Genomic DNA, 20,380 nt, shown 5'->3' with positions numbered 1-20,380 from the left:
AGAATTAAATACCTCACTGGCCCATGCCTAAAACTATATTATAAAGTGATGGTCATCAAAACTATTTGGTACTAAGAAATAGAATAGTCAATCAGTGGAAGAGGGTAGATACACAAGACACAACAATCAATGATTATAAGGATCAAGTAGTTTGATAAACTATTTTTGATATGCTAATGTAGTGTTTGATAAACCCAAAGATGCCAGCTTCTGGGATAAGAACTCACTATTTGACAAAAATTGCTGAGAAAATTGGAAAATAGTATGGCAGAAATTAGGCACTAACCAACATCTAGTACTCTATATCAAGATAGGGATGAAATGGGTTCAAGATTTAGACATAAAGAATGATCTTATAAGCAAATTAGTAGAGCAAGTGATTGAAATCTATGGAGAAAAGAAGAATTTATGGTCAAAGAAGACCTAGAGAACATTATAAAATGCAAAATGGATAATTTTGATTACATTAAATTAAAAATGTTTTGTACAAACAAAACCAATGCAGCCAAGATTAGAAGAAAAGCAGAAAGCTGGAAGGGAAAAATTTTATAGCCAATGTTTCTGATAAAGGCTTCATTTCTAAAATACATAGAGAACTGAGTCAAATTTATAAGAATACAAGTCATTGCCCTATTGATAAAGTGGTCAAAGGATAAGAACAGACAATTTTCAGATGAAGAAATTGAAGTCATTTCTAGTCATATAAAAAAATGCTTTAAATCACTATTGATTAGAGAAATACAAATTAAAACAACTCTAAGGTACCACCTCACACTTCTCAGACTGACTAAGACAACAGGAAAAGATAATAAATGTTGGAGGGGGATGTGGAAAATCTCGAACATACATTGTTGGTGGAGTTATGAAATGATCCAACCACTCTGGAAAGCAATTTGGAATTATACTATAAAACAGTGCAATGCTTTTGATTCAGGAGTCTCACTACTAGATCTGTATCCCAAAGAAATAATAAAAAAGAGAAAAGGGCTCACAGATACAAAAATGTAACAGTTCTTTTTGTAGTGGTAAGGAACTGAAATTCAGTGGATGCCTATCAGTTAAGGAATGACAGAATAAGTTATGGTATATGAAGGTAATAGATATGAAGTATTGTTCTATAAGAAATGATGAACAGGCTGATTTCAGAAAAGCTTGGAAAGATCTACATGAAATGATATTGAGTAAAGTGAGGAGAATCAGAAGTACACAATAACAAGATTATGTGATGATCAACTGTAATGGACTTGGCTGTTTTCAGCAATGCAACAATTCAAGGCAGTTCCAATAGACTTGGAATAGAAAATGCCAGCCACATCGAGAGAGAGGACTATGGGAACTGAATGTGGTTCAAAGCATAGTATTTTCACCTTTTTTTGTTGTTTTCTTTCTCATGACTTTTGTTGTACTCTTCCTAGTTTCATCTATAACTACCTTCATAACAATTCTGCTTATTTGGATCTCTCCCCAAGTTTGCTTTAAACTTGTGTTTGCTTCAACTTGTTTTAAAGTTGGCAGTCCACAATCATCTTCTATAAAATCTTATAAACAATCTTTTATGCAAAACCAGTACAGAATCCATATTCCCATCTTGGCCTTAGCTGCTATAGAGCTCTATTTGACAAAAAGATCTAGTGTTTTGTGGGTGAAGTAATTTCTTGGCTTTTTTTTGATCTCCTAGTTGTTGTTATTAACTTACAATGGCTAAACTTCTTTAAGAAATGGTAATGGACTGTGTTTATCTCTATCTGTTCTTATATTTACATTCCAATTGTTTACACCAATGGATTTTAAAAATAAGTTAGTTTAATAAGGCTGCTTTCACCCGTATACCATATTGTCCATTTTTATTATTTCATATAATCTGATATTGAATTCACTACCTGCTATAAGAAATCAGACCATCATCCATTGACAACTGAGTGTACTAGAGTTAGCTTTTATCTTGCTTGAGGTTTGCTAATTATTCACTGTGAGCATTTGTACCAACAGCAAATATTACAAATCATGGCTTGGTTTATTTGTTTTGTTGACTGTCTAGGCTTAAGAAAGTGATAGAGAAAAGGTAATTAATACAGATTAAATTTTACAGTACATGAAGAGTTTTAGGAGAGCCAAATGTTAAACATTTAGCAGCAAGTGTTTAAGTGCCTGCCCACATGGGTATCCAGTTGTTTCCCTGTATTCAAGTATAATTAATTTTCTTTTTAAAGATATTAACTCGTACCTAAAATGTTCAACACCGCCTCCATTCTCTTCTCAAAGAAGTTAACATTGGGTATGAGGTTTCTGATGATCTACAGGTATGTGGACATATGGGTAGGAAGATTCTGATAGCAGGCAAGCCAATGGTTTCTCTCATTTCTTAATCTTTAACTAGGTTTTCAATAATAGTAGAATTAACAATGTACATTTACTTACATAGCATTTTAATTTTAAACTGCAAATTCTTCCCTTACAATAATCAAGGGTGGTAGGTAAAGTCTATCTTCTCATTTAATCAATTAAAAAACAAGAGTTCCAAAGACTTCCATAGAAGTTGTCATTTTCCACAGCTGAGAAGGTTCAAAAGCCAAGCTTCAAACTGAAGGACATCTTTAAGCCCAATTCCCTCTCCATGATAAACATGCTGATTTTAGGTTGAAAATTCCAGGGGCTCTTTGTAAAGCTCTTAACTCTTTGCCTTAGGGTTCTAAAGATCTTTTCCGATACTAATCATCCAAATCACAGGAGTTATCACAACTTTATCCCATGCACTTAGTGCGACTGTCTTCAGGTGAATAATAACAGCTAGAATTTACATAGCATCTATTATGAGCCAAGCATATTATCTTATTTGGTGAGATGAAAAAGAAACTCTTGCTTTTTCATCATCTTATCAACTAGATTGAGGGTCTAGTGTACTGGATCTAGGAGGAAGAGATGCCTTCTCCTAGCAAGGGCAGTTCAGTATATGTGCATAGAAGTATAATAAAGACTACAGTAAGTGTATGTTGTATGCTCAAAGGGATTCAAAGACAAAAAGAAAGTCCTCATTCGCACCAAAATATTTGTAAATAGCTCTTTTTTATATAAACAAAAAAATTGGAAACCAAGTAGAATCCTTTATTGGAATTAGAGGCACCCAAAATTGAACTAGATATAATTATAATGATCAAGCTTGGCCCTGTAAGAGTTAAGAAAAAGCATGTCCCCATCTGTTTTGCAGAAAGTTGTGGAATATAGGTATGGAATATTGTATGCATCGTCTGACACAATTGATGTGCTGATTTTTTTTTTTTTTTTTTTGGTTATTGTTACAAGAAATGACTTGCTAGTGATGTTTTTAAATGAAGGTAGTGTTAAAAACAAAAAATAACAAAGATTCATTTTATTTTATTTTATTTGCTGAGACAATTAGGGTTAAGTGACTTGCCCAGGGTCACACAGCTAGGAGGTGTTAAATTTCTGAGACCAGATTTGAACTAAGGTCCTCCTGACTTCAGGATTGGTGCTCTATCCACTGTGATACCTAGCTGCCCCAATTTAATTAAAAAAAAAAAAAAAAAGAATTATAGGTTTAGAACCAGAAAGGTCTTTTGAGACCACCTAGTCTAAGCCCCTCACTTTATATATGAGGAAACTGGGGACCAGAGAAATTAAATGATTAATTTGCCCAAAGTCATATAAATAGTGACTAACAGAGCCAAGATTTAAACATAAGTCCTCCAACTCAAATCTAACCTGTATTCCACTGATATCAATTGGAGAAGGCTAAACAAATTGAGGTACATTAATGTAATAGAAAATTCACTGGAAAAATAGAAAAAATAACAAATATGATAAAAACATAGAAAAGTAACATGGGAAGATATGAATTGATGCAATGTGAAAGAAAAACAACATAAAAAAATTAAAACTGAACACTGTGAAATTATAATAAGTGTGGTTCAAAAAAAGAAATGTGAGAAGGCATCTCTAATTCTTTGCAGAGATGGAGGGAATACAGGTGGGAAACATATGTAATCTCAGAATTTTCAATATGCTGCTTCATTTTGCTTAATGCTTCCTCTTCTCAAGGATGACTCTGGGAAGGAGGGAAAAACTGGGAAATGTAGGTGATATAAAAACAAAAGACTCAGTAGTCCACCCCCCACCTTCACCCCCAGAAAACATATACTAAATGCCAAAGGAACAATCCAGACAGAGAAGGACAGATGAGATGAAGGTCGAGATAGATGAAGAAGACTGAATGTGCTGGGCCCTGAAGGAACAAGTGGATCTTGAAGAAACCGAGCTAGAAAAAGATAATCCAGGTGAGTGCATTGGAAAAGCATTGACCAAAGCAGTCTATCTGCCTAGAGTGGAGGAAATCTATATTGGAATACTGAGAGTTCCTAGGAGAAGATAAGGTAAAAGAGAAAAAGAAAAGCTCAAATTGTAAAGAGAGTTGAAGTTGAATTTAAGACCTAGTATAGTATATGGTAAATAGAAAGCACATATCTGTTGAATTAAACATGACTCTATAGCCACTGAAGGTTTTCAAGGAAATGTATGACATCCACAAAGAAGTGTCTCAGGAAAGTTAAACAAAAGTTCAAGTTCTTTCTCCAGGAATTTGGCAAGCTACCAGAAAAAGAGAACACAGCTGTGGTTCTTCCTGATTAGCAGAAGCTGGCACTCACGGGTGGGATAAATCACTCTCCGCCCTATAGTCCTGGGTCCCCTGGCAATTAGATGGCCTCTACTGGGCAGATCATAGGATGATACATATTGACCTGGAAAGAAGCCATCCAGCCTAACTCTTTCATTTTATAATGAGAAAATTGAGGCTCACATCTCGAGACAGTGGACCCAGGAGGTGGGATAAGTGCCCGCATCCTGACCAATGTTCTTTTCACAGCACCATCCTTCCTCCAGTAGTTTTTTCCTTTCCACCCACATACTCATTTCTTTCAAATACCTGTCTTTTTTCCCCTCACATTTCCTCTTCTCCTTTGCCCACAGCATGATCGTGTTAAAAATTATGGAACCCAAGATGCCACCAGAAACCCATAAGTAATCTCTACACCCATAGCATAAAGTTAGGCTATGTAAGAATTTCATAACCAGGCCATCATCTGGGAAATGGCACAAGTTCCTAGGAGGTCATAATGGTTACATATGCCATTCATGAGAAATGCCATCACCCCACAGTTGAACTAACAAGGCCTTTATACTACCCTTAATGATTGGAACCAACCAACAAATTGGACATTTGTTAATAGGGCTGTCCAAGACCAAGAAGCTATTCTAGTGGATTAGCTAAGCCAGTGGCTGAAAACCTAACTCCGAGACACTAACCCTCTGGGCACATTTCTCCAAACAGGGTCCCTCTCTTTGCCATCACACACAGGAATGCACTTGGAGGGTACTTTTTTAAAAAAAATTGTGAATCCTCAAATGTATTGGCTAGTATAGGGGACCACAATCATCCTGAATTATAACAATGACTGTCAGGTGCTGCCCTTTTTTTTTCCCCTTTCTTTCTTTTTTTTCTTACTTCATGACAAAAGTCCCTAATTCCAGGTCATGAAAGGTAATGGACCATGGCATCATAAGCTGTTATGATCTGGAAGATAAGCTCCCCACAGGCTGAACAAGCATTCAGGTAGGGAAATTCTTGGAAGGTTCAAGGTCGGAAAGCTCCCTCCTTTCTTCACCCAGGTGGGACTCATAGTCACATACTCCCAGGAAGAACCAGAGGAGCTCAGGATGACTGCCATCACCATCATTATCTTCTTCATCAGTCAGATTTCTACAAAACTTTAAGTTTTACAAATCACTTTCCTCACAGAATCCTTGTGAGATAGGTAGTGTGAATTATGACTTTCCTTTCTGAGTAGCTGAGGATACTGAAGCTTAGTGTAATCAAATAACTAACCAGCTCCCAAATATGAGGGCTGGGATTCAAAATTGAGGATTCTGACCCAGAATTCAGAATATACCATGAGTGGTTGGAGAATCATCATCAGCCATAAAGACCAAAAAGTGTCGTTCTCCCCCCCCCCCCCCCAACCAGTTTGGAACAACAGTGGGGAAAAAAACATGTGCATCCAGTCTCAAACATGGTTTTCCTTATATTCTGGTTTTTCACCATTAGTCTAGGATTCTTTCAAGGCTGGGGGTATAGAGATCTTTTCTCAAGATTCTGGATCAAGCTCCTGCCGGACTATAGTCACACGAACTCCTGTGCCTTTTGACTGCCAATTATTCCATTTCCTATGGGACTCACTGAAGTGAGCTGGCAACAAGCAAATCAAACACCTCAAGTGAAACCATTCCTCATTTATCAACATGTGTCATTTCACTTCCTCCAGCCTGTTCCTTTCACTGCCTCCACACCACATACTCACTCTTTCCTCTGTGATTTCATGCAATCCATGACCCTTTTTGAGAATGCCCTTTCTTTTTTCCTGACTCTTTCCAAATCTTGCCCTTCCTGCAAAGCCCAAGAAGCATTGTTCAACCTACACTTAGTCTAAACCATGACCGGCAAACTACTGCAGAAGACTAAATCTGACCTATAACCTTTCCCCCCACATGACTGTTAATTGATAGTCTTCCAACCCTCAAAGATCTATAGCCTAGTAGCATGGATGTGATTCAGACACAAATAACTAATACAAAGTTCAGTGCAATTTAATTTTTTTTTCTTAAAAACTTAGGACAATAATCTCCCCAAAACAGCATGACACAGAAGAAAGGGTGTTGGATTTAGAATTACGGTACCTGGATTCAAATGCTAACTGCAATTGGCCACTTGTGTCACTTTGGACTTTGATGCTGGGGGATTTGGGTCTACTAAAGAAACTCATAACTCTAGGATTAAACTTTCTCTTCTACAAAAGGATAGGGCATAACCAGATGTACTCTAGGGTCTCTTCTTGCTCCCAATCTATGGCCCCCTATGGCCTTAAGATATGCTCCCAAATGTTAGGGAAGCTTTGAGGAAGAAGATTTCATCTCTTAAAGAGCTTAGAACCCTTGGAAAAATCTTTAGAAATGGAATATGTGATGTTTCACTGGCCATCTCAGCAAATGTATAATCACTAACCACTCAGGAAGCCTGAACCAAAACCCCATCACTTGCCCTAGCATGGGAGGTACACTGTGGGATTATCAGTAAGGTTTTTTGAGGAACCTGATCTCTGCTAATGGAGATCTAATTCTTGGGTGCCCTTCTAACTAACATCTCTTTGGAAGTCATTAGCAGGCTCGACATAACCCCAGACATGCAGAATCTTGATATAAAGTCATTTATAACCCTTTATATCATTCCACCTGTCAAAGCTACCTAAGCACTAAGAACTTCTCTAGCCAGGAAGAATCCAAAAAAGAATGTTTTGCCAAACATTGGCCCTTCCTTAAAGAAAGCCAAGGGTATGGCAGGCCTGAGCTACTGGTCCCCTCTGCAGTGATGCTGACAGCCAAGGAGTTTGTGTAAAGAAAAAGGAGACATGACTCAGGACCAGACAAGGTTCACTAAGTTGTTGCTTTCTAACCATAACCACGCTCACAACCAGAGCAGACCTTAAAAGGAAGCCAATCAGCAGCAGATGTCCCAGACTGAGGTTTTGGGTTTTTTCAAAGGGCCTCAAAACTATAGAGGTTGAAGGGAGACATTTGCATCAAGTAAAAACAAAACCCTGAAAAAAAAAAAAAAAAAAGGGAAAAACCAACTACCCCAGTAACACCTACAACAATGAAACGCCATTTGGGAGTCAAAGGTAGATGACACCACAAATCTGAATTCAGCAGCTGTTTGTAGCAAAGTTTGGAGACATTGGTTCTACCAAAGAAATTCAGAACCCACCAAAGACTTTTAGCCAAGGGAGATTTGGGGGGATGTGAGGAACCCTGGGCTCTATTTCTGATTCTGCTACCAGCTTAGTGTATAGCTATAGGGAAATCACTTCCTCTTTCTGGGATTCTTTTCCCATCTCTAAAATGAGAGAATTAGATTAGATCATTGCTAAGGTCTTGTCCCATAAGTTCTATGATTCCATGATTAATGGTTCCTATCTGAAGCTATTATGTGGATATAGGAGCAGAATATAGTTCTTGTGTCTCTAGAAAAGGGGTTCTTAACCTGGGATCTGGGATTTTCTTTTAATATAATTCTTTTCCTTTGTATTTTATTTTAAAATATTTAAAAATATTATTCTGAGAATGGGCTCATGGGCTTCGGCAGTTTGTCAAAGGGGTATATGACCTAATAAAAGATTAAGAATCTCTATTAGAAAGTGGAAGGACTACTAGTGGAAGCTACAGGGATGCTGTTCTCCATTCAGTATAATGTTGAACACTCTATAAGGGCTATTTAATAATGGAATGTGTCTCTTTTACAAGGGAGGGAGTTTTCCTGTAATTGGAAGCTCCCCCACCTATGAGGAGTACCACAGAAAAGATTACAGCCCTAGGTCAAAGCTGTGACAGGATAATTTCTAAGATTCCTCTAAATTTCTGTGATTAAAGGGGAAGTAGAAGATAGAAGAAAAAATACAGAAAAATCAATGCTATGTGAATTCTACAATAAAAGCCCCTTTCCACTTAACCTTGTCTTCCATTCACATCATAATTTGAACCACTGATAAAGATTCTGAGCTCCTAAAGTATTGCTAGGTTTGGAACCCAGGTTCTCCTGTTTGCCATATAGGTGATTTTTATCAACTAAGCCCTGGTGCCCTCCGGGAAGGATTTCACAGGCTTGGTTTGTGTGGTTTCTGTTGTTCCATTTTCTGTGCCCTGGAGAAGCTAGAGTATAACAAAAGGTCCCAAAGCCAAAAGACAACAAGGAAGCAGCAGCCGGAATTCTGGATAACCCACAGACTAGATGAGCAGGTCTTAGAAAACTGAGAGTTGCTCCCCTTCGTGTAACCCTTTCCTAAGAAATCTCTAGCAGTTCTAAGTGGGTCCCCGGAGACCTGGATGAAGACCACTTCTCCCTCGGCTAATCCAGTTTGAACATGGTGTGAAGTGTGGGGTCAGAGACAGCCCAGAGACAAGACCCTCCGCTTCCCCCGTCTTACCTTCTCGCTTCATGCCCATGGCAAGACACTTCTGGTAGCGGCAGTATTGGCACCGGTTCCTCTGGCGTTTGTCAATCAGGCAGTCCTTATTATCTCGGCAGGTGTAGGTGAGGTCCTTGCGGACCGTTCTCTTGAAGAAGCCTTTGCAGCCTTCACAACTGTACACACCATAATGTTTACCTGAAATGAAAGGGCAGAGACGCTCTTCAATTCAACGCACTTATATTAAATGCTCACTATGCACACGGCCCTTTGCTCAGCAACGTGGAGATAAACTAGAAGAAAAACCCTGCCTACAAACTGGAGGGGAAATGACATATGTGTAGAAGCATGATACGTGATGGGAAACATAACAGATAGACTTGAGAATGTAGGAAATTGGGCAAAGTTAGACTTAGGAAATATTCTAAAGCCCATCTTTTTAAAGTCTGGTTTGCAGCTCCATATGGGGTCTTGTAACTGAATGGCGGGGGGGGGGGGGGTGTCATGAAATTATGATTCATTTATTAGTAAATATTTGATTTATATACCTATATATGCAGGGTCATATAAAAAGAGATTATGAGTGGGAAAAGTTTAAGAAGTCCTACTCTAAGATCTGTTCTATGGATGCAAAGAGTATTTTTAGAAGATTGGTAGAGTTTATCAGAAAAGGTGGCATCTGAGTTGGACTCTTAAGGTAAAGAAGGATGTGAACATGTGCTAACGAGGACTATAATTCAGACATCAGAGATGTTCTGTGAGAATAAGAGGTCAGAGAGGGCCTAAGGTAGGAATAAGAAGGGAAAATAGCTAGCAGCACACTCAGGCTCTTTGTTGCTGTTGACTTGCTTCAGCCATTTCAGCCAAATCGTCATGACCTCATTTGGGGTTTTTCTTAGCAAAGATACAGGTTGATTTGCCATTTCCTTCTCTAGGTCATTTTACAGGTGAGGAAACTGAGGCAAACAGAGTCCCACAGCTAGTAAATATACAAAGTCATATTTGAACTCAGTTCTTCCTGGCTTCAGGATGCAACCCACACATTCTGTCTAAAGAATTAGTAAAGGAGAGGGATGTGAAATAAGCTTTAGGAAGGGTAGGTTGAAGCCAAATTGGAAAATTACTTAAATTTCAAGCTAAGAAATTTATGTTTTCTCCCTTAGGTAACAAGGAACCACTAAAAGTCTTAGAATACCAAAGTAATATCATGTATTCTGATTACTTTGCCTGATGGTGAAAGGATAGGCCAGAGGCTGGGGAACTAGTTAGGATAGTGTTATCATTGTCCAGGGAAGATGTTATAATAGACCTATGGACTACTTAGAAGCAGTGGGAGTGGAAAGGTGGGAACAGATGCAAGAATTATCATGTCAAGAGAATCCACAGGCCTTGGCAACTGACCAACTGAGGGGAAGTTGAAGAGGGGAATGGCAAGAGTCAAAGATAAGGTTTTGAATTTCTGAATTCTAAGGAACAAGAAAGAATTGTTCTCACACTATGACATCAAGAATGTCAGAGCTCAAGAGAACCTTAAAGGTTGTCTAGACTAGCCCTTTCATTTTCCAAAGGGAAAAAGTAAGGCCCAGAAAAGGGAAATAACTTGAATAATATCATATAGTGAATTGGTTTGAATCCAGGTCTCCATCTAGGGCTTTTTCTAGCAAACCACACTATTTACATCAGTTAGCAGGGGGGAATTCCTTTAGGCAGTCTTCTCTGCTGCTGCTCCTCAGCCTTTATAAATGTCTTTCTAGATCCCCCAGAGTCTGACCCCAATCTATCCAACCAATTATGTCTAGAGAGGCAGCACGGAAGGGTAGTTGAGAGTTTTAGACTTAGGAGGCCGGAAGACCTGAATATAAAGCCCCACTCTGTTACCCTTATTAACTCAGGGGTCCTGAGAGAGAGAGTTTCAGTCACTTAGATTTTCTTTTTTTTTTTTTTTTTTTTTTTTATACTGAATGTTTATTATTTATACTGAATGTATGGTGCTGAAGGCTTCTCATCCTATGGCTTTGTGGGATCTTTGGCTACTTAACTAATTCAGATCACACACAAGGTTGCATTAAATATAGTCAAATCCTTCCTTTCTCAGAGTATTCCCATCTTCCACCCTTTCCTTATTTCTGGAAGTCTCTTCTAATTTTCTCTAAAGCTATATTTTGAACTTATGTCAGGATATCTATCTCAGCAGCAATTATTCTAAATTCTACCTCAGTCCCATTTATGCCAAACCCCTTAGTGACTCCCCAAAACACTGCTGACCTAACTGATAACTCCTAAGTATCTCCTACCCAGCTTCCTAACCACCTTCCTTCCATAACTGCAAGGAAGGGAGGGAAAAAGTCATCCCTTCATCTTGTTTCAGATCCCCAGATCATTAATAGTATCTACATTTTCCCAAATTAGGCAGAATTGCAGAAATACTTAGTTATTTCCTTGATCTATGAAACAAAGGCCATCAGAGGAACAAAATGTTAAATTTTCCTTATGTATATGTACAAGGTAGCAGAAGGCTTCAGGTAGTCTAGAACCCTGAGTCACTTAGATTTTCTAAGCCTCAGTTCTAATTTGTAAAAAGGAGGACTGAAGTAGATGGAACCAAAAGTCAAGATCTAAATCTATTATTCTGTGATTGTCCCTCCTGCCCAAATGAAACATCTGCCCTAGCTAGACTAGCCACACAGCCTCAACATGACACAAGTTTTCCTGGAACTGTTACCTCTCTGATTATGTAAGTCCTTACCCAGTGTTCATAAAATCAAAGCTTTAAGAAATTTCTATGATGTGTGTGTGTATGTGTGTGAGAAAGAGACAGAGACAGAGAGACAGAGAGAGAGAGACAGAGGCAGGAGAGAGACAGACAGAGACAGAGACAAGAGACAGATAAACAGAAAGTTCAATGGTGGCAGCAGTTCTGTGGAGGGTCCCATGACATGGTGTCAGAGGTGGTCAGAATTGCACAAGCTGGTTTTTCTTTAAGTGTGAGTTGCGTGTGGGGTGCTGGAGAGAGCTGGTGATGAATGCGGGGATGTGAGAAAAGGTGCTCCCCAAGGAGGTATGTCTAGGTATATGCACACAGGATGGCAAGAATGTCAGAGACAAGCACAAATGTCTCTCTGTTGGGATAAGCCCAGTGAAAGCATTTCAAAAGGGGGGAATTAGCAAAATGAAACTGCCTGAGGCTAGGGCTGCCTGATAAATGGTATCATCATCACCTCCAATTTCCCTCCTGAGCTCCAGTGCCTCATTCATGATGAGATTCTGGATTTTACAGCTTAGCTGGCCCAGAGGGTTATCAATCTCTGGATGCAGGCTGGGAGAAGAGGGAGGAAAATAGGAGATGCCTGGAGGCCATGTCATCAAGCAGTCCGCTCCAGCTGGGGAGGGGTAGGGTCTCCTCTCCAAGGGAGAGGGAGGTCTCCTTAGGTCACTGTCTCTATGGCAACATCGGTCCAAGTCAGAGACAGCCTCTCAGAGGCACCCTCAGGCTTCCTAAAGGCTCCTGACCAGGCTACAGGAGAAAGTAATAACCAAGGGGAGATACCTCGGGTCAGTTTCAAGCCTAGAATCAGATCTGAAATGCCTTTAGCAGGGGACAAAGCCTGATAATCAGCAATAAGCAATCAGGAAGCAAAGAGCATTCCACTGAGTGATAGTATCAACTCTCCAGGCCTCAGTTTCTCCATCTATTAAATGAAGGAGACTAAACAGTCTTTACTATTCTTCGTTCCAAAGTCTAAAGAGTATGTTCTTACACTCTTTAAAGTTCAAATCCAATCTCAGACACTTAACACATACTGGCTGTGTGACCCTGGGCAAGTCACTTAACCCCAATTTCCTACCCCTCCCAAAAAAATAAACAAACAGAAAAAAGATTGTTAAAAAGACCGAGAAACAATAAGATTTGGGGCTGAAACAGACAAATAGGCAAAATGTACTGTCTTGGGAAGAGGAATGGTTTTGGAGGTTATGGGAGCCGAGTTGGAATCCTGCTCTGCTATTTACCAAATAGCCTTGGTTGGGCACCTCATTCCATCTCTCTAAGCCTCTGTATCTTCATCTTTAAAATAAGATTTACACAAATAAGCAAGATAGGTAACTTTGAAAACAACAAGTTGAATTTTTATATACATTAAATAATAAAAAGCAAGATAACTAGAGATTCATAACTTTACATATAATCCTTTTTTCCACTATTCTACACTGTACATGCAAATATTTCCTTGGGGGAGGGGGTTGTTAAATTCAGAATAAAATAAGAGTGTTAGAATTTGTGGCCTCTAAACTGTCTGCCCAGCTCTAAATCCTGTCATTTTGTGTACTTTCTATTATGCAGAAAACAATATTTACCAGAAAAATCTATTCCCCAAACATCTTAGTTCATCTTTTCACTATATTTTGGTGATATCTGTACCAAAAGCAAGGAAAGGGTTGCTGAATTGATGAGTAGATCTAATGGGCACCTTTGCAGCCAGAACTGGAAAGGAAACCATGAATCTAAGGGGTAGGTTGAATGGTGTTCAAGAGGAAGAGAAATTTTTAATTGTTAGCTTTGCTGCAAGTTCTCTACTGTAAGATCCAATTCTAATACCTCCCCTAGTGCCTAGTAGAGTGTTCTGCAGATCTTAATGATTTTCAAATTTAATTGAGTGTCTCCCATGCTGGCATTCTCCCCCATGCACATATTGGATGTCTCTCTTTATCTCTGTAACAGCTGTCATCTGGAAGTCTTTACCTGAGGAGCGGTCCCCACAGATGGCACATATGTGCTTGGTGAAGGAGGCCATGGTTCCTGAGGGATGGGCGGGCACTTTAAGAACTCCATTGAGCCCAAGAGGTGGCTTAATATCTTCTGTGCTGCTGACAGGGTTCATTGGCGAGTTGAGCTGGAAAGGTAAAAACAGAGGGCAGCGTTAGGATGATATTCCAAGAAAGAAAGCAGAGATTCTGGCATACTCATTTCTTAGTCCGCTCCTTCTCCATAAGCCATCAACTGCTTACAACAATAGCTATCATTTCTTCAGTGATTTAGGGCTTACAAAATAAAACGTCACAACATAGCCATAAGATAAATAATACAAATATCGATGTCTCCATTGTGAAGATAGGGGACCTAGGCGACAGGTGATAGGAGTTAGTGCTACAAGAGACTCTAGAAGACATCCCTAGTCCAGTTTCTTCATTTATAGATACGGATGCTAAGGATCATAGAAATTAAGTGCCTTGGTCAAAGTTTGACATGTTTTAAATAGCAAAACCAGGGTTTGAACCAAGGTCTTTTTATTCAAACCTAGCACGTTTTCCACTGTAGCAAAAGCAATGATAAGTTTCTAGCATATGCAGAACACTGCTACAGACTCAGCGATACAACACATAGGTACGATGATGTCCCACTCTTATGAAGTAGCTCCATACAAGTCTGTCCCGTAAAGTACACTTGTCTTGTACAAAAGTCTATAGAGGGATCTCAGACATCACTATTCTGTTTCTCTTTCCTGAAGGGAGCCTTAGTTCAGCTCAGCCCTGCTCTTCTCTTCCTTACAAGTCTCTCATGGAAAGGCCTTTTCAGGATATTGGGCCTGGAACAACATCAGACTCCTTAAGGTCAAGGACACAGGGTATGGAAAGTTTAATACCCAGTGGGAAAGAACTGAGGGTGGGGAAGAGAACAGGAGGATGAGGGGTGGGTTCTAGGTTCCAAAATGTGGATTGACTACTTAGTCCAATCCTCATGCTATAGCTCAGTTCTGGAAGCTCAGTCCCACCCCCAAGGCCGAACAGGACCTGAAACCTGGCCAGGAAGGGAAGCGTGGGAACTTCATCCTGTCGCCCTGGCAACCCTGGAGTGACAGGGCAGTTTTGATTCCACTCACCATCTCGGCTCCCCCAGTCTGATACAGCCTGGGCCTTTTGGGGCTCTCAGCATATCAGTATACTACCTCTCCCCTCCCCCAGGGCTTGGCTCTTGCCCTCCACTTCCCCATCCTGTCTCCACTAACATTTCTGCTGAGCCTCGGCCCATTCGGAAGTTCCCCCTCAGAGGGCTGGCCCTCTTCCCACCAAACACCAGGGAACTTACAAGAGACAAATATTTGTTTTCTTCTTCAAAATGCTCCTCTGTTCCACACCCCTTGAGGAAAGGAACAACTCTCAAACATTTGTAAATGTCATGGGAATAACAGAGCTTTTCTGCCGTGTACTTCAGTAGCCTCGGAAAACCTGACTTCTCAATCTGGGAAATCCATTTGCCTTCCCCAACAAAAGTTATCCCCTTCCTCCTTTCTGATATAACAGGAAGAGAATTAGTTCTGAGGGGGAAAGAACTAAGTTCCTAATATTGACCACTAGCCCTGAAGAAAATGTACTCTCCTTTATACTCTGGAAGAGAAAATGATTTCTAACCATCCCTTACACAGTCCTGTACTGTGTGAATTGGGCCACTCTTGGAGTTCATAAAAAAGGTTTGGGAGAGCGTTCTCCATCATTGGAGATGTTCAAAAGAAGGTGAACTTCTGCTCGTCAGAGAAGTGTACAAAAGTTACAAATCTCTGGAAGGAACTGGATTAGAACTCTAAGGTGACAGACGAATTTTGAGAATCCAGGACTGCAAGATTCTGCTACAACTGACTGAGTCTCTCTGGGCCTCAGTTTCCTTTTGATGGAATGAGGAACCCATAGCTGTCCCTAGTCCCTGTAAAGTAGTTTTGAGGTTAAACTGTCCTAGAAAGCTGACCTGGGTTGAGTAGAAAGAAGTCTGCCTGCACTACCTAAGAGGAAAGGTACACAACACATAGTGATCTGACTTGGGCCATCATCCCCCCACTCATCTACTAGTTCTACTGCTTATTAGCTATGTTACTCAGAACAAAACACTTCAACAATCCAAATCTCAGTTTATTCATCTATAGAATGAGAATAATCGTTGTAGTAGCTGCCTCCCAGTTTTTTGCACAATAGTAGCTGAATAATAAGTGCTTGCTGTTTGGTGGCCTAAAGGAAATCAAGGAAGCTCATAGAGCCGCTTGCTTTTAATGCACACGTGTCATTCACCAGCTCAAAAAATCTTCAATGGTTCCCAAGTGCCTCTAGAAAAAAAAAAAAAAAAAAGATATATCTCTTAACTGGGTTCAAGTCATTGGGTTTGGGTTCAAGTTCTGACTCAGACTCTTCTACTTGTGTGACCTCCGGTGTCAGACTGTTTCTATGACATATACTCCAGTGTCAAAATGGCCTCAAAATTAACTCCCAACTCTAAGTTGATGATTCTATGACTTTACCTCTTCAGTCTTATTTCACAATATTCTCCTTCACAATCTATATTCCAGTCAAACTTCTCTTGTAATTTCTGGAATCCTATTCTGCCATCTAATATCTCCCTGTATCCCTCTGAGCCTGAAATGGAGTCCTTCCTCACCTCCACCTGTTGAAATCCTTCCCTTCCTCAAAAGTATCATGCTCTTTAGGGGCTACTTCCTACCTCAGAACTCCTCAAAGTATGATCCTCAAACCCCTGGAGGTACCCTGGACCTTTGTCAGGGGCTCTGCAAGGCTGACGCCATTTTTGTGATTTTCTATTCAGATACTTTGTCTTTTCCACCTACGTATCTGTGTGATATAGATCCTGAATATTTTGTAAGAGTATAAAGGGGTCCTGACACTAAGATGTGGATCTTCTCTGCACACTCTGCTTTTGAGAAGGCTTGGAACAGTCTCTATCAGGACCACTGATTGGGGATTTGACCCCCTCACCCTTCTAGCCACTTTGCCCTAGCCTCCCTGACGCTGTCCCATGGAGCACGACTCAGCAAAAGCCAAGGAGAAGGCACTGAGTCAGCTCGGCGGAGCAAGGAGAAGAACTCACCCACTGTTTCCTCTTTCTGTGGCTACCCCGAAACTTCAATGGGACAGTGTGCTGGAGTGGAGCCACCCTCCCTGCTTCCCTGTCCCCACAACGTGCCCTAATCCCTTACCCGGCCTAACTCTGCTCTGGGGAACAGGGGCCAAACCCTTGCCCTGGACTGAAACCATTTCTGTGACTCTGCTAGGCCAGGATGCCAGAGCTAGAAGGGCTTCCTCCTAACGCCAGGGACCAACCCCTTATTCCTTCAGGCACTGAGGAGAATTAACCTTGGGCCACACTGAGCCACGGGGAACCTCGGGGGAGCAGCAGAACAGGGAAGGGCAATCCCTCTTCCCCAAAAGAACAGCAGGTGACAGATACAGCCAGACTGTCTCTCCTTTTCCAGATACCAACAGAATCCAGCTCCTACTAATTATTTATACTTTTGAGTCAAGTAAATTGAGGCCCCTTTAGAAGGATCAAATGACTTGCCCAAGATCACACAAAGAGAAAGTTGCAGAACCGAGACCTGAACCTAAAGTCCTCTGGTTCTAAATCCGGTTCTTCTTCCATGCATTAGAGTCACAGTTTTTTGAGTGGGGGTCAAACTTCAACTGATGGATGACTCTGAGAAAGTGATATAACCCCTCAAGTTCCTAACTTATAGCACAAGAAGACCAATTTTCCACCTCTAAATATGTGATCTTTCTTCCTCTACAGCAATATGTATCCAGCCTTGTGGGAAGGGTCCCTTCTACTTTAAATTCAACATAATATTAAATTCTATAATACCCAGCCCAAAGTCTCTCAATTATAAGGGCTGGAGACTACTAAGCAACTGCCTCAGTGTCCCTCTAAGGCCAGTAAGCCTCCCAGACTCTCTCTTTGATGCTCCTTTCCCTCTGGCAGATCGTTCTGGGCCCTGCTCGCTTCCAGGGCCTGCTCCCACACAACTGGCGCACCCCTTTGGGGGCAGCATTTCTCTCCCCTCTTCCCGCCTCACCCAGCTACCTCTTGGGAAGCTTTTGTGAAGCAGCTGGCAGGAGAGTGGCCGAGGCCAGGGAGGGAGGTCGGCAGCCCCTCCCCCCCCCAATCTCCTGGCCTCCCTCTGCCTCAGCAGGGCTTCCAGAGCTAACAAGGCATGGCGGATCACGTGTGGCCCCCGCCAGGTGACCCAAGCACCTTGGGCCAGCACCATCCTGCGGCTTCAGCATCTGCCTTCTCCCACCTGACTCTTCTCCCAGAGAGGACCGGCCAGATGCAGGAAGGAAAGGCCTGTGTCTGGGCCTCCAAGGTTCTCCCTCCTCAGAGGAAAGCTCGCTGCACAGAAGCTTGCACTGTCAAAGCTGGAAGGGCCCCTGGCCTTCCTCTAATCAACCTGATCTTCTGTGGGTGAGAGCCAGGAAGGATTACAAGAGGTAAGGATAAGGAGGCAGGAGAGTGTGTGAGGGGCACAGAGACCCTCCAGATTCCCCTCTGGCCAGCACCTGCCCCTGCCTGTGCTTCCTGGCTCTCGCCCACAGAAAATCAGGTCCATCTTCTCCATGAAGGTCTCCTGACCCTCCCCCCGCCCCAGCTGCTAGAGTGGCTCCCTCCCCAGAGCTCCGCTCATACCTCCTAAATGTTCTACATCCATCACATATATACAGCCCATGTTATAAAGAGGAGAAGCTCCTGGAAGGCAGGAGCATCCCCCTTCTGCTTCAGTATCCCAGGCACTCAGCACTGTGCCCAAAGCAGATGACTGATCTGCGCTGGATCGAATGGTTCCCCATCAACCCATCCCCTAATCGAGCAACACTTAGACCTGAGCTTATGCTCGGGAAAACAAGCTAAAACTTGGAGAAGGTGGTCCTCTTGGAACTTACCTCTAAAGAAGGGGACACAGCACAGTAACATAATGCACAGCAGGACCCAAGCTATCAGAGGCTGCCTGACCTTCCAGGATTCTTAGGGGGATCAAATGGGACAGGAAATCTTAAAGCATTAAATAAACACTACAACCACCACCACTACCACAGCTGCTGCTGCTCCTTCCATTGTGATTATTTTTATTATTATTAAAAAGAGTCTATAAAAGGATTCTCTTCTCACAAGCACTTGGCTTAAAAATCAGAAATTAATTTTTATTTTCTGTCCCTGACGACTAATGTAAGCTTGAGCAAAGACTTCAGAAAAGGTCCCCTTCATTTTCCTTAAGTGCAAAACAAACGGCTTCTTTTCTCCTTCTCTTAGGGCCCCCCGGGCAGCAGCCCTCCCTTTTGAAGGCTCTGTCATCTCTCCTTCCTACCTCCCTGCCAGGGATGGCCCTAATGCTCTCAGACAGGGGACAGATGGCCAAGTCCATTAAGGCCGCATATCTTCCCAGCCTCTGTCAGGAAGACAAGTTATGCCAGACCACGAGAGAGGCATGGGTAAGGCCCCATACCACCACCACCACAGCCTGAAAATGGATTTGTAGGGTAGCTTGGGGAAGGGGAGGGGGGTCGGATTCAATTTCCCCTTTCATATCCCTGGGCATTGATTTCAGTTCCCCGGCCTGAAGTCCCTGTGACTTCCTGAAATAAGCAGGACTAGTAATTAAACCCTTGACTAATCCAAACCCCACCCTATCCCTAATTCTCTAGTTTCCCTCTGCCCGCCTGCTTCTCTGTCTCTGTCTCTCTCCCTACTCTGTCTGTCTGTCTGTTTCTCTCTCTAGTGGGTCTTGTCTCTCTTCTGCCTTTCTGCCGTTTTCTAGTGCTCTAAGTCACACAATTTTGAATCACATTCACTTGGCCAACACAACTCTCTTGTTCTGGCATTCACAGCATCTTGCACAAACTACTGAAAAAGGAAGGGGGGGGGGGGTAATCATAAAAGACAAAATACACCAGGGTTCTTAACCTTTTTTGTGTTGTGGACACTTCTGGGCATCTGGTGTTGCTTATGATTCCCTTACAGTATAATATCTTTAAATGTATAAAATAAAATGCACCAAGTTGTAATAAAAATCAATTATATTAAAATACAGTTATCAAAAATATTTAAATTTCTAGGTTAAGAAAAAGAAACATTCCACATTAAGAAACCCTAAAATGAAAAATTCCTATTTTTAAAAGTTTCTGCTTAATCAAAATCAATTTAGCCATCTAAGATAAGAAGAGAAAGTGTTAAGTGCAGGAAGAAAATGATAAAATATATATTGAATTGACACAAATGCATGAGACCAAGAATTATAAATGACTAACCAACACAAGAAATTATAGATTGGATCACTATCAATTCACTTCAATCTAGAGACAGTGGAGAGTAGCAGAAAAGGAAAGAGATGGGAGTCAGGACATGTGGGAGATCTCCTCATGGCTTGTGTCAGGAACTTGCTAAGTGACTGGGAACATGCCCCTTTCTTCTCTTCAGTTTTCCTTTCTGTAAATAATGAAGCAGCAAGACTAAATGATTTCTATGATCCCATCCGCTCCTGACACATGATAATACTATCAACCAGAAGGAGGAATATTCCAGGCCT

The 20,380-nt window shown here is 41.3% G+C and overlaps 1 protein-coding gene across 4 annotated transcripts in view; it reads right to left on the bottom strand.

Annotated features, from left to right (window-relative positions):
- The window catches only part of RXRA (retinoid X receptor alpha), a 426,208-nt gene that overhangs the window by 58,348 nt on the left and 347,480 nt on the right, over positions 1–20,380 (bottom strand). For all 4 annotated transcript variants that reach the window (XM_031954924.1, XM_012554015.3, XM_031954925.1 and 1 more), the window contains exons 3-4: positions 13,768–13,918; positions 9,048–9,227 (exon numbers count right to left, since the gene is read on the bottom strand). In XM_031954924.1, coding sequence (XP_031810784.1) covers positions 9,048–9,227; positions 13,768–13,918 — 331 coding nt within the window. The remainder of the gene's footprint in view (positions 1–9,047; positions 9,228–13,767; positions 13,919–20,380) is intronic.

The sequence above is a fragment of the Sarcophilus harrisii genome, chromosome 2 (genome assembly GCF_902635505.1).
Source record: "Sarcophilus harrisii chromosome 2, mSarHar1.11, whole genome shotgun sequence".
Lineage (NCBI taxonomy): Eukaryota > Metazoa > Chordata > Mammalia > Dasyuromorphia > Dasyuridae > Sarcophilus > Sarcophilus harrisii.
This window is presented reverse-complemented; position numbering and strand designations above follow the sequence as displayed.